At 40.0% G+C, this 12,328-nt stretch overlaps 2 protein-coding genes across 7 annotated transcripts in view; both read right to left on the bottom strand.

The window, feature by feature from the left end:
• The window catches only part of cher (filamin protein cher), a 32,945-nt gene extending 25,683 nt beyond the window's left edge, over nt 1–7,262 (bottom strand). For 2 of the 6 annotated variants that reach the window (XM_046629436.2, XM_046629439.2), the window contains exons 1-2: nt 7,032–7,262; nt 4,119–4,934 (exon numbers count right to left, since the gene is read on the bottom strand). In XM_046629436.2, the coding sequence (XP_046485392.1) occupies nt 4,119–4,464 (346 nt within the window). In that variant the 5' untranslated portion in view covers nt 4,465–4,934; nt 7,032–7,262. The remainder of the gene's footprint in view (nt 1–4,118; nt 4,935–7,031) is intronic. The other 4 variants (XM_046629440.1, XM_046629441.1, XM_046629437.2 and 1 more) reach the window with 3 other exon arrangements.
• A 1,847-nt stretch (nt 7,263–9,109) lies between these two features.
• Nucleotides 9,110–12,328, bottom strand: LOC124218857 (Succinyl-coenzyme A synthetase beta subunit, GDP-forming). Its single transcript, XM_046625727.2, has 6 exons — nt 11,415–12,328; nt 11,194–11,293; nt 10,133–10,728; nt 9,879–10,013; nt 9,654–9,782; nt 9,110–9,565 (listed from the first exon to the last, which is right to left on the bottom strand). Exons 1-6 carry the CDS (start codon nt 11,614–11,616, stop codon nt 9,453–9,455), a joined length of 1,275 nt encoding a protein of 424 aa, XP_046481683.1. The 5' UTR covers nt 11,617–12,328; the 3' UTR covers nt 9,110–9,452.

Genomic DNA, 12,328 nt, shown 5'->3' with positions numbered 1-12,328 from the left:
AATGTGATTCACTACTTGTGAATTGGTTGCCAGCCAGTATCGTATCGTTGCACACTTTTTAACAAACAATTCTAGGTCGCTCTCGAGAAATCTTGTAAAAGGTTTTCAATTTTAATCTCAATCAACAGATTTGACTTAGGGAATTTTGATTTTTCCGCTATATCATGAAAACACCATGAAGGCAGCTCACAGAAGTACACCGACATTAGAGATTCTCTGAATCCCAGGGCGGTTGAATCAAGCGACAACCAAATAATGTATTAGTGAGCGAACATTATCTCAGGCATAACCGAAACTTAGAATTTTTCAAATATCCACGAGCGTCTTCGAGGCTAACACCTCTCCCTCCTAGGTGATAAACTGCTAACTGTGTACAGCGGCAAGCGTTCGTACGTCGTTATCTCCTAGCCGAGCCGAGCCAGTTTCTTCACCTATTCGTATAGGTATATAATGGCTATAACGGCCTGCTTGCTACGGCACCTTGATGGAACTTTTATATAATATATCTCCTTCTCCACACTCGGAAAATTTGACAGAACTGAAATTTGAAGGAATAATTCCATTCGGAAGAAGAATTCAGGGGTGACATCACTCTAGGATTTTGGAAAATTCGATTTTTTCTTGGTTTAAACAATATGTTAGGGTCATAAAAACCAATATCCAGTTGGTCTTATAATGAACATTTTTTTTTAAAAGGTTCAATTGTTGATTTTGTCACAGTGCCTCAGGCCCACGCTGAGTGCTCGTAAAACTTTCAACGTATTGTTCTCGTAACCATATTTTTCAAACTGGGAGGACAGACTACTTGAACACCGTTGCATGGATCGATTTGAAATTTTGACAATAGCTTCACAATTTCATTCTCTACGGAAGTAAGTAGTCGTTTTTTATTTAACGTAAACTTTTTTTTATTGACAATTTACTTCTTATATTTTGACCAAAACACGATTCACTTTTTCAAAAGTGCACTGTTTCTAAAAAATTAGATTAAAAAAACCTGCGTAGTTCTGTAGACAATAGTACATAGATTATAAAAATTTTGGTTTTGTTATTCCAGGTCTTATACCTTACAAGTAATCCGTCCTCCCGTCCTTAATCTCGACGCGGCGCTTGCCTAACTCTGTGAGAAGACAAACATGTATATACGCAGGAACATATATGTAACATTGCCGCGTTGCCATTATGGATCCTTGACGGGATCATAATTGCTCCATGCTTGAGACCGGGTAACAATGAAGTCTTGGCATTCATACTCGGTCGGCTTCGAAGAGTCGTGGATTCGTCTCAAGACTCGGTAAGCATTGCCTGTGGTCGATTCATTCTACCAGCTATTTTAAGCAATTACTACACGGTGACGTTATACAACAAGATATAGGTGATGTAGATATCGCTTGTGAGTATGCACAGGGTTTACAGTGTTGAACTGCAGCCGCACTCAGCCTCAGATCGACGTCAACACTGTGATCAGATCGATTTAAGAGAGTTGGCAGATCGGAGAAGTTTATGCCATACGAAAAAGAAAATCCTATGAACGATGTACTGTTCAGTAATGCAATCACAGCTTTGCAAGAATCGCTACACTTTTTTCTTCTGAAATACCAGAAAGATTATTCTTATTCATTGGACTGAAAAACCATCGTCTAACCCGATTCGCTGTTGATTGTTATTCCAAGTTGCTACATATGTATGTATACGGTCGATATACTCAAGAGTGAAGAGGGTCAAGTATATCACGTAGATAAAGAATAATAACCTTTTGAATCTAGACTTATCAAGATTCTTGCTCGGAACCTATATCGTTCAAATCCTCGGCCGACTTCAGATAGATTTAGAAAACATCCAACCAATGTGGGCTTATAAAAAATATGCGCATTCGTAATCTTCAAAAAATTGTATCACAATTATCATGGGAGCGAAAAAAATCTGTGCGATCGTCTTTAAGGTCATGTGGTACTCCTACCCATACCGACCGAAAAAACTCACCCATTTTCTTCCTGTATTAAATAAAAAAACGAACAGAAAGGGTTCAAATTATTTAATATATGAAGAAAAAGGGTGAGTTTGCTCGGTCCGTAAAGGTGGGAGTACTACACGACCTTAAGCCTTTCAAACCCTCCAATCGAATCAGAGTCTGCGTATTTTGGAACACGTATGGGTACCAGGACGACATGACAAACGGAAGATCGTCCGATGTACAGTTATAACTACAGCGTAGTCCACCGCGTGACGTGAAAGACCAAAAAAAAACATGTATATGCACACGTATACATAGGTGTGTATAGCTGCAGTTGAACAAACGAAAGACTTGTTTCACATGTGCCTCATCTTTGTCTTCTCGCCCAACATTAACTTGCTTCGAAAAGCTGTTCAAGAGCATGATTCTATGATTTTTCAAAAACTCTTTTTTATCATATTCGATCATGACCTCAGTATCGATCCTGAAAACTCGACAATCTCATTCCATTATGTTCTCGGAATTCATGTATACACATATATCTACGTTGGCGATGTTGTTTTGTTTATTTGACCGGGGTCTATAAAGAACAGGTAGTCTGGCCCGTCTGGTCTGGCAGAATCCCTGAGTGGAATGCCGATCGAGCAGAGTTCAGTCGTGAGGTGGGGACGAAGGATCGGGCGTCGCGGACCCGGTATACATACACCTATGTTATACGCTTTCGTACCATGACGTCATCCGTTTCTCAGAGTCAGAGATTACTTCACTACTAAACTTGCATACCGGCTCCAGAGGACGTCATTTCCTAAGTAACTTATGGCTTACACTTCTGATTAACAGAGGCTGCATTTGTCCTGTGATTCCAACAATTTTCCAAGTAGAATCGCGGATGAATTCGTACTGAACGCGCGGCGGTGACGAATCTTGTATTAATCGCTCTGGTCTGATCATGATGGGCGTTGTTTATTTCACGTTCTGCGAATCCGTCAATTATTTTTTATTCAACAGGATATGACTCAAAAGTAATTTGCAGACAGCAACAAACGGTGGTCGTCATGCCCTGTTAGTACAATGTTATAGTATCTAAAGTGAGAACAAACTTGTGTTATACGTATATGTATTGAGTTAGTACAGACTTCTTCGTTTTTACATTGCCATTGCATTTGGCATTAATACCTCATCAAATTTCAAATATCGCAATTGAAGGACCAAACGTTCACACGTATGGTTGGTAGGTCGCTTCAGGCCAGCCAAGAGAAAGTAGGCGTTACTTGTGCAGACCAGGTGAAGGCCAAACAAACGTCATCTTCTTTAAACGCGTACGAGTGCTCACAGTGTCGCTCCCCGTAAATGCTTCTAAATTTCTATGTGGGGCTACAAATTGCAAGCGGCTGCGCGTATCATCCGTTATCAACCACCAGTCAAGTTTTCAGATAAAGCAACTAACCTGCCAATGAGCAGCTAAGCCATTTCCAAGAGTTCGAAATGCCGTCAAACAACAATTAAAATCTCCACAATATTTTTCACACAAGTTATATAATGCAATATAATAAACGTCACTCCGTTTGCCAATCTAAAGTTAAGCAGTTACGGAGAATTAAACGGCCGTAAATTTTATAAGGGGTGCTCATTCCAATTATTTTGTGCTCAGTCGATACACCTCGGATAATACGAAAGTCGCGCGATTAAGAACCAACAAGTGGTTGTTGCCGGCCGGCTGATATCACGTGGTTAGGGCGCGCGCGCAAAGGCCGGTACCCCACGTGACCTTTCTTTTTCGAAACAACGACCTCATCCCAAAGCTTCGATCCATGCATCGATTTATAATGTTTGCCAGCAAAAGATTTTCACGATGCACGGGGGAAATTTGAAAAGTGTGATGAAATTCGATCCTTTAATACTTTTGTTGTCGAGGGATTGTACAGTGTTGAAAGACCATTGAATCGAAAAGACAATGACCAACGACGTGCCTCAAAGTGGCGAAGTGTCCGGGTGCCAATTCTTGTAATTATCTCCCAGGTACACCTACTTCGTTATTACGCGATTGAGTAAGAGCACAGTGTGCAAAAGCTGTATTGCGTATCTTATCAAACGCGGCAGGGTGGAGTTTCAGTGCCAATGTCAGCGTAATCGGAGTAGGTGGCATGCGCATAACTTCACTTACCAATGTTAACGATGCGTATTCCCTGATCGCTGAGGAACTGGAGGGCAACCGATACATTTTCAAGCTTCTGGGAACGAAAGTTAGGTCGTTTGTTGTGCTTGGGTAGTTTCTTCTGGGACAACACCTCGATCAGTGTAACCAGTCTCAGCCCGTCCGACAAATCGGTCTCGAGATCCCCAATCGTTTTACTGGCACATTTGAGATGCTCGTTCGCCCATCTGGTGAATGTGTTCTGTTGGATTCTCTTCCACTTAGCGTCCTCAGCTAACTCCCGCTCTGTCGCGATCATCTCGTCTTCCTCCTCGGCGGAGTTCCCGCTCTCGACTGACTTATCATTGTTATTCATTTTATGAACCACCTCTCCTTAGGCCTGGAGTATCGCAGTGCTTATAGAGGTGGTAAGGAAATATGGTAGTGGCAATACGCCGGTTGTGCGTGCGGTGAAATGTGAATGTGGTGGTAAGGTTTTCGCTGATGGTAGTGACGAGGGTAGATGCCGCTAGCGATCAGCGTAGCTTCGTGTGCTTTGGATTCCAGCTGTCCGTTTATAAGCGGGAGGAAACCACGTCAGCCTGATCCTAATTGCCGATGGTACAGAAGTGATCAGCTGGCCACTAAAACGGGCACTTCAATTCCAGCTACGATAATACAATGTAGCGAAAACTATACCCTGCAATCGGGTATCTTGGGATGATCATCAAAATGCGACCTCACCTTCTTTTTCTCAATCTCCCCACCAATCTCGAAGACAATGCGCTATTGCGTATTTGCCCTCTCCCGGTCTTTCAGCTTTTCCGTCTCAGTTCGTCTCCGTACCTGCAGGAAAAGATCATACTTATTTCAAACAGTAAACAATTTTGCTTAAATAAACAATTGTCCTTGTTCTTGCTAGCGCCGTACGGACTATTGCATCACATATCTAAATACGGAGACCGCAATCTATGCGGTCGCCGGTCAGCTTGCGGTAAGGACGGCAAGTTAATGAAGTTCTGATAAATGTACTGAAGAGTTATTCTATAAATTGCGAATACATGTTACTTTGGAATCGTTGTTACGTAGCAATTATAAAATATTTAGCATGTATAAAGGCTTCGATGAATGACAACACCGTGGACCGACCACGTTTATATGAAAAAAAAACCTGTTCTGTAGCCCAACTCTATAGATTTTGGTAGAACTGTATCATTTCTGTGCACCGATAGATGCCCACATTGTGATATGCATACCGCGTTAATCTGCAGGCTTAAGATTCTTGACGATCTGCAATGCACTGAATTTTTTTGTGGTTCACGTGGCGCAAGGTGTCCGACGTCTTCATAGAATAGAGTCTTATTGTCTAACAATGAATAGCGTTATCCTGATACCCGCGTTCTTCAGGCAACTGGAATAAGGTGGCGTGTCACTTTTCTTTACATGAATATCATACAGCAATTGTTGCGCAAGCGAACCCGCAACGAGGAACCCGAGCTCAGAAACAAACTTGGAAAATAATTTCGCAATCCTATTGAGTAACAAAAATCTACTCTAAGTCACAATTTTAGAAAACATAGGCAAAAAGTATCCCTACTTTGAATTAAAATAACTCGTAAGCTAATGCTCTATTTAATCAGTTAACGCGAATATGACAGTCTATTAGCTTGATCCGACTATGTATAGACCGTTCGCACTTACGACGCCTAAAAATATGCAACCGAACTATCATATCATCCGTTTTTGTTTCGTTAAACCTTGAAAAACCTCCAGACCACACCTGATGATGCGCAACCGAACTATGGTACAATCTGGTTTTGTTTTGTTGGTCCTTTCAGATCTGCGTCGTGCTCAAAAAGATGCCAGTTTAATGGACCTCCTGTTCTATTATAAAACGACGTCCAGCATGAAAAATTTTAATTTTCTATCAGACTTGATTAACTGAAAAAGATAGCATCTGCAATATATAACGGGAAGAATTTACGATATTCTGCTTTTCGTTTTCCGTTTTTTGTATATCGACCGGGAGAACAAAGATAAATAGCTGAGTCGGTTTTTTATTTTTTTTTAAACGTAAAATTGTCTCGAAATAGACCCCTGCTCACTACAGCCCACGTACAACTATCTATACGAATGTAGACAAGGTTTTTCGAGATACCAAAGAAGATTCATTCTGTCATCATAAAAATGAATTTTTCATTCTGTCGTATAATACTGCGCAAGAGCGTCTAGGTCAAAATAGAATTTCGCATCACCAGTACAGGTCTCAAATTTCGATATCAGCGGCTGTAGCGAAATTTCGCGATCCTCAGCCATGATACAGTTTAAAGCGTTGCAAAAAGCGTGCAAATGTCTAATGTTATTTAACAGAAATTAGCGACTGTCATGATTTGCTTTCATTCAGAAAAATGTATCACAAAAACCCTAGCCGCAGTGATTCTTGGAATTGAATTGATAATTTCAGTACACATATGTCCATGTGTGTTTACTATACGCAATACAACGAAACAGCGGCGAGTCGAGTTGAACAGGTGAACCAAAGATTACGGGCACTTGCAAAACAAACGAATAACGTCTGGCAGCTATAAACGGTCACTCACTGCATAGTCACGTACAGTCGGTGAACTTATCAATCGTGTATGTATTGGAACACTCGGGATGATTTTACTTAAGATTGAAACACTTCTTCTGCAAAATATTACGGTAAAGAAAATATGCCGAGCTTAAAATCGAAAGGAAAATACTCAAACTGGCGTAGAGCCCATCATGATCATCATCGTGATCGTCAACAATCCGCGGTTATTTCACACTCATTCTGATAAAGAAGTTTTTTCACAAAACATGGTCGAATCTATACGAGTATCTTCTGGTCCCAATCGGGGTTAAACTTATACCTGTAAGCCAGAGTGTTTCGCAAGATTCGTTCTAAGATTTTCACCTCACCTCAACTGGTACGACTGGAAGCTGATGCTGCTGTTCTGATGAGCACTTTAAATCCAATTTCTTGAGTACCCGTCGATCGCTGTGGCTAGATAAAGACTGAAAATGTGTAAAGCTCGGCAAAGCTCGACCTGGAGGAAGTGGTCTGCTGATACGTGGGCTGGTCTCCTACGGTACGGTCAAGTTTTTGGTGAGTTCTTGAGCGGATCACTCTCTGGCGTTAACTGTCGGTATTACCAGCGCGAAAGCAGATCCAACTGAAGTTTGCCAAGAATAGAACGCCGCTCCTCGTTCTTACCCTTCAGGGACTGCGGGGATGGCTATATATACATCTATATACATATACACGACGAACGCGGTATGCCACATACAAATGATCGGTCAGATTTTTCAACGAAAGTGTGAGTGTGAATACGTATGACTATGGGGACAAGCGAGTCAACCAGGCGCCAGCCGTGACGTACCTTCGTGGAAGGAGCCGATGCAAATCAGGGTAATTCCTTTTTGCCCGCCGCAGCGACTTCCTTGGCGCGTTTACGTTTACAATTTCGTTTCATGAATTTCTCCTACCGTTCAAGCAAGTGCAAATGAAAAGTTGCCAGGGAATGATTTTAGGCATCTGCATGAAAATTTGCGGATACTTTTTCCGCGGATTCATTCTAGCGTTTCTATTATTACGTGCAACTACTCTTTGCACGTTTATACTCTCGAAACTATATTTGAAAGCTTTGTACTATTTAGTGCTTATAGCCTGAAAAATAGTTCAAAGTCAGGCCAACTCGAAACAATGACCAAGTCTGTGACTCGCTTCTCACCAGATTCCGTGACGTCGCGATAACGCGATTCATCGCCTAATTTTAATTCTATGTTCGAGTTAAATTTGTGCCGCAGGAGGATCCAATGATTTATTTCGGTTCTTAGCGTAAACACATTGACCTAAAGCCAAAATCAGTCGTACATTCATACCCAATTCATTAACTCTCTACGATTCATTTTTTATAATAAATATTACTATTATTATTATTATTATAAATGAATAATGTATATTTTTTTATAAATATCTCAAAAGCGCTCTTCACCTACTAAAAAAATATAGCTTCATATGAATACTGTAATGCTGAATAGAACATGGTCACTTTTTAAAGTTTGTATCAGGAGTCCATGACCAGTATACCATTATATGCTCAACGACTGTAAGTATCCTACCACAATATGCTGTTCGCACTTATCGCGTCATGCTGTGTTACCTCTTTTGGTAATAGTCTACATTTGCACAATTTATATCAGCTTTATACTTGTATTATACGTATACATATACAGCAACTGTTGAATGTTATCTGCCTACCACGTTAAAGCTGACGCAACACGAATGTGTGCGTACATCTCGAGTCCCGTATACCTATAAGCTCATTGTCAAAGGTCCGAAGAAAGCCTAACTGCGCGAATTTAAGTGAGACAACTCATTCGTTACTCATTTGGGCGAGGATATAATCTTCTAACAAATCTCGCCAATAATATCCTTCATACACAGCGGGTATATAATTCCTTATCATGTTTCTTTCAAAAGAAAGTAATCTGTCGAAAGTGTTGGGTGGTTTTTTATTCCACTAGACATGCAGAGCATTTACTTATCATCTTCTTATGGTGGGGGCGACGGATGACGTGAGTGTCGGTCGATCCCCAGGGCATTACTTAGCTTCGAAAGTCGGTTGGAAATTACAAGCCCTATATGGGTATGAATGAAATGACTGCAAGCTAGTAGCGAGTCCGAGATCAGTCGCGCACACGTATACAGTACATGTTTCAACCTTCTCCTAACTTGGCATTCGAATATAATTATTGAACCCTGCTCGTTAGACGATGTTTATAAACGATTTCTACTCTAAGTTTGGTTTACTTCTCCTGAATCGGTTCCAGCTTATTGGTTGGACTACAAAGTCACCCAAGTCCAAAGGTTTCAAATTAAGGCCTTGACGGAAATACTGAGCTCCAAACTTATTGGACATCTGCAGCTGTGTTGAGTAGTTAGCTAAAGCTTGGAAATTGATCGGAACTTGAAATGCATTCATTAAAGAATTCAATCATTTTCAAGCAAACTTTATTTCAATAAAAATGCATTTACAGTATAAATCATTGCTTCTATATCAGCATCCAATGGAAAATTCTGAATAGATTAACCACTACTATCAGTATTCACACTCCTCTACTAATTATAAAACTTTTCCACTCTCTTCTTCGATTATTACACCACTTACAACTTCGTAAACAACGACATATATCATTCATGGTATAATTTTATTACAGCTATGTACAGCTACGGTATTGTACACCACGTGAAATGTTACTATATTTGAGCAAAGGTACAAGTTACACAGTCTTGAACAAGGAAATTTATCGATAAACGTCGATGGTGGACGGCTATGCCTATTGTCTTATCGCCGCAACGGCTTTTTTAGCAGCCTCATCCAGATCGGAAGCTGAAAGAATCGGTAACCCAGATTCCGCAAGTATTTTTCTGGCTTCCATAACATTCGTACCTAGTTGCATAACAAAATAGTTCGTTTGCATCAAAAATCGCTGTGCCTTTCTAAAATAGTCCGAAAATGAGGTGATAAACAATATTACCTTCCAATCTGACCACAAGTGGGATTTTCAAGCCAAGATTACGAGCCGCTCCCACAATTCCATTGGCTATCGTTGCGCAGTTTACTATACCGCCGAAAACGTTGACAAGAATAGCTTCCACCTTGGCATCTGAATTTAATATCGAAAGTATTACAACATTCTCGAAGTGTTTCCATTAGTCAAATGATAATCTCGCAGTCGAGAATCAACGTAGAATTTATTTACCTTCGGTGAGAATTCGGAAAGCTTGATATACTTGATCTTCCTTAACGCTACCTCCAACGTCCAAGAAATTAGCTGGCGTTCCCCCGTTTAACTTAATTATATCCATAGTTGCCATGGCTAGCCCAGCTCCGTTAACTATACGTCAATCACATATTGCGATATTATAAATGCATCGGAATACATTGTGAGCAAGAAACATTGTTCTGGTAACGATCAAAATTTTTGTAGGAATATGCGGGGAAGAACTAGATTACCGAGGCATCCAATATTTCCGTCCATTCCGATGTAATTCAAGCTGAACTTCGACGCCTCTACTTCTCTCGGATCATCTTCGCCAGCGTCGTCCAAAGAGAATATGTCTTGCTGCCTGTACTGAGCGTTGTCGTCAAACGATATTTTAGCATCAACAGCGATGATTTGCTTATCCTTGGTTTCTACCAAAGGATTTATCTCGATCTGCAGCGCATCTATGTCAACAAACAACTTCCACAAATTCCTCAATTCAGCAACAGTTTTGTCCAGCAACAACTTATCTCCAAAACCTAAGAAATTTGCTACTTCTTTGGCAATGCTCTCTGTAATTCCCTCGTAAATGTCAAGTGGTATGGTCTTTATTAAATCCGGCGTTTTTTCAGCAACCGCTTCAATGTCCATTCCACCTGCTGGAGAGGCTATCAATACCGGACCGTTATGCTGCCTATCCATTAAAATACAAACGTATGTCTCCTTCACGATGTCAACCGATTCGGCAACCATCACTTTATTCACCACAATCCCATCCTTGGGCGTCTGTTTTGTTATTAAACGATGCCCCAACATGTTCTTTACAATTTCCAGAAGCTTCTCGTGTCTACAAAGTTTTCATACGAATTTTTACGACTATAATTTAAAGCCGGGTTTCTTGCTTCAAATTCATCCTCGAAATAAATTTCAATTTGGAAGCAAAGAAACTAACCCTTAGCAATATTCAATTCTCAAACACAATCTATGAAGGTTAAAGAACCTAAATATAAGATACTATTTTGTATTACAAATTGTACACGAGCAAAGAGTCACATTAAATTACAACAAAAATCAATTGGTATTTAAATAGATATCTAATTTCTCTGTAGATGAAATTATGAATATTGTGAGGTCTTGATAAAATGGTTTATACGTTTATAAATCATAAATCGAGATTTTGAAATATCAAGAAACATAAATTCCAACAATGTAACCAACAATGCTATTTTACTATTCTTGCCGAATGTAATCTGTGGGAAGGTTTTTCCGCAAGAATATCGATTATTATCTATTCTAGCAGAATTGCTCTTACTCTTTAGTGATGTGTACACCACCCTTGAATCCATTATCAAAGTGACCTTTACCCCTCCCTCCTGCCAGAATTTGAGCCTTTACCACGTATTCAGCCGCATCTGTAACGTAAAAAAATGTACTGAACGTTTGCACGTATGATCCGATCAGTTGCAAATATGAGACATTCTGAAGCTCGCAAGTTATACTAACATGACTTAATATTTAAATAGATATACTTACTGAATTTGTTTAAGACTTCTGGGGCATATTTCAAGTCGTCGACTATAGCGAAATTTTGTACAGACACACCGCTGTCTCTTAGTAGTAATTTACTCTGATATTCAAGAAGGTTCAAATTCCTCACAGGGATAAGAAACACCCGTGATACATTTTTGAACGAATTAACCAAGAGCGAGGCTCTTTGAACAAGGAATCGCGACATGTTTAACGCTTCAGCACTTTGGCTTCTCTCAACGACCGATACTCTGCAGACAGTACTCAGATACTTTTAACACGGTTTAAGGTTAGGTTGAGAAACTGGTCGGTACAATCGGATCCAAAATTACTACTGTCTTTAGCTTGCCAGTCGTGCATACGGAAGAAAAATAAGTAAAATAATATTATGATTAAAGTACGTTAATCACTCAATACCCAATGGGCGCTCTGTGCTCTGATCGATAAGATTAATTAGGTTATGAGACTGGATAGGGCTGTACAATGAAGTGACCAAACGCTGCGTCGATCAAATAAAATATTTATTTCATCTGTATGAACATGACAATTGGGTGTTATTAGTATTAATAATTGCACACGTGTTAAAACTTTTGAAATATTAACAGTTTGTATGTCTCATCCGAACTCAATAAGCATTCAGGTTATTAACTACAGATGGGACTGGACACTATATACAGTATCGCAGTGTTTCACTGAAGATAATTATCGTCCATTATTACATAAACTACAATGTACACAAAATATCAATAAAGAGCAATGTACACGTTATGGTTGTGAAAAAAGATGGAATCAAACACAAACTGCATAATCGGCTGTATGGTGACGGAATGGGAAAATATGGACCATCCGATAAGTTGTCTGTGGGAACCGTAGACATCATGTCGTGAACTCGTAGTGTATAAAGCGAGGGTTACACATTT

This window comes from Neodiprion pinetum, chromosome 5 (assembly GCF_021155775.2).
Source record: "Neodiprion pinetum isolate iyNeoPine1 chromosome 5, iyNeoPine1.2, whole genome shotgun sequence".
NCBI lineage: Eukaryota > Metazoa > Arthropoda > Insecta > Hymenoptera > Diprionidae > Neodiprion > Neodiprion pinetum.
Note: the sequence above shows the minus strand (reverse complement) of the source record. Positions and strands in the feature narration are given on the sequence as shown.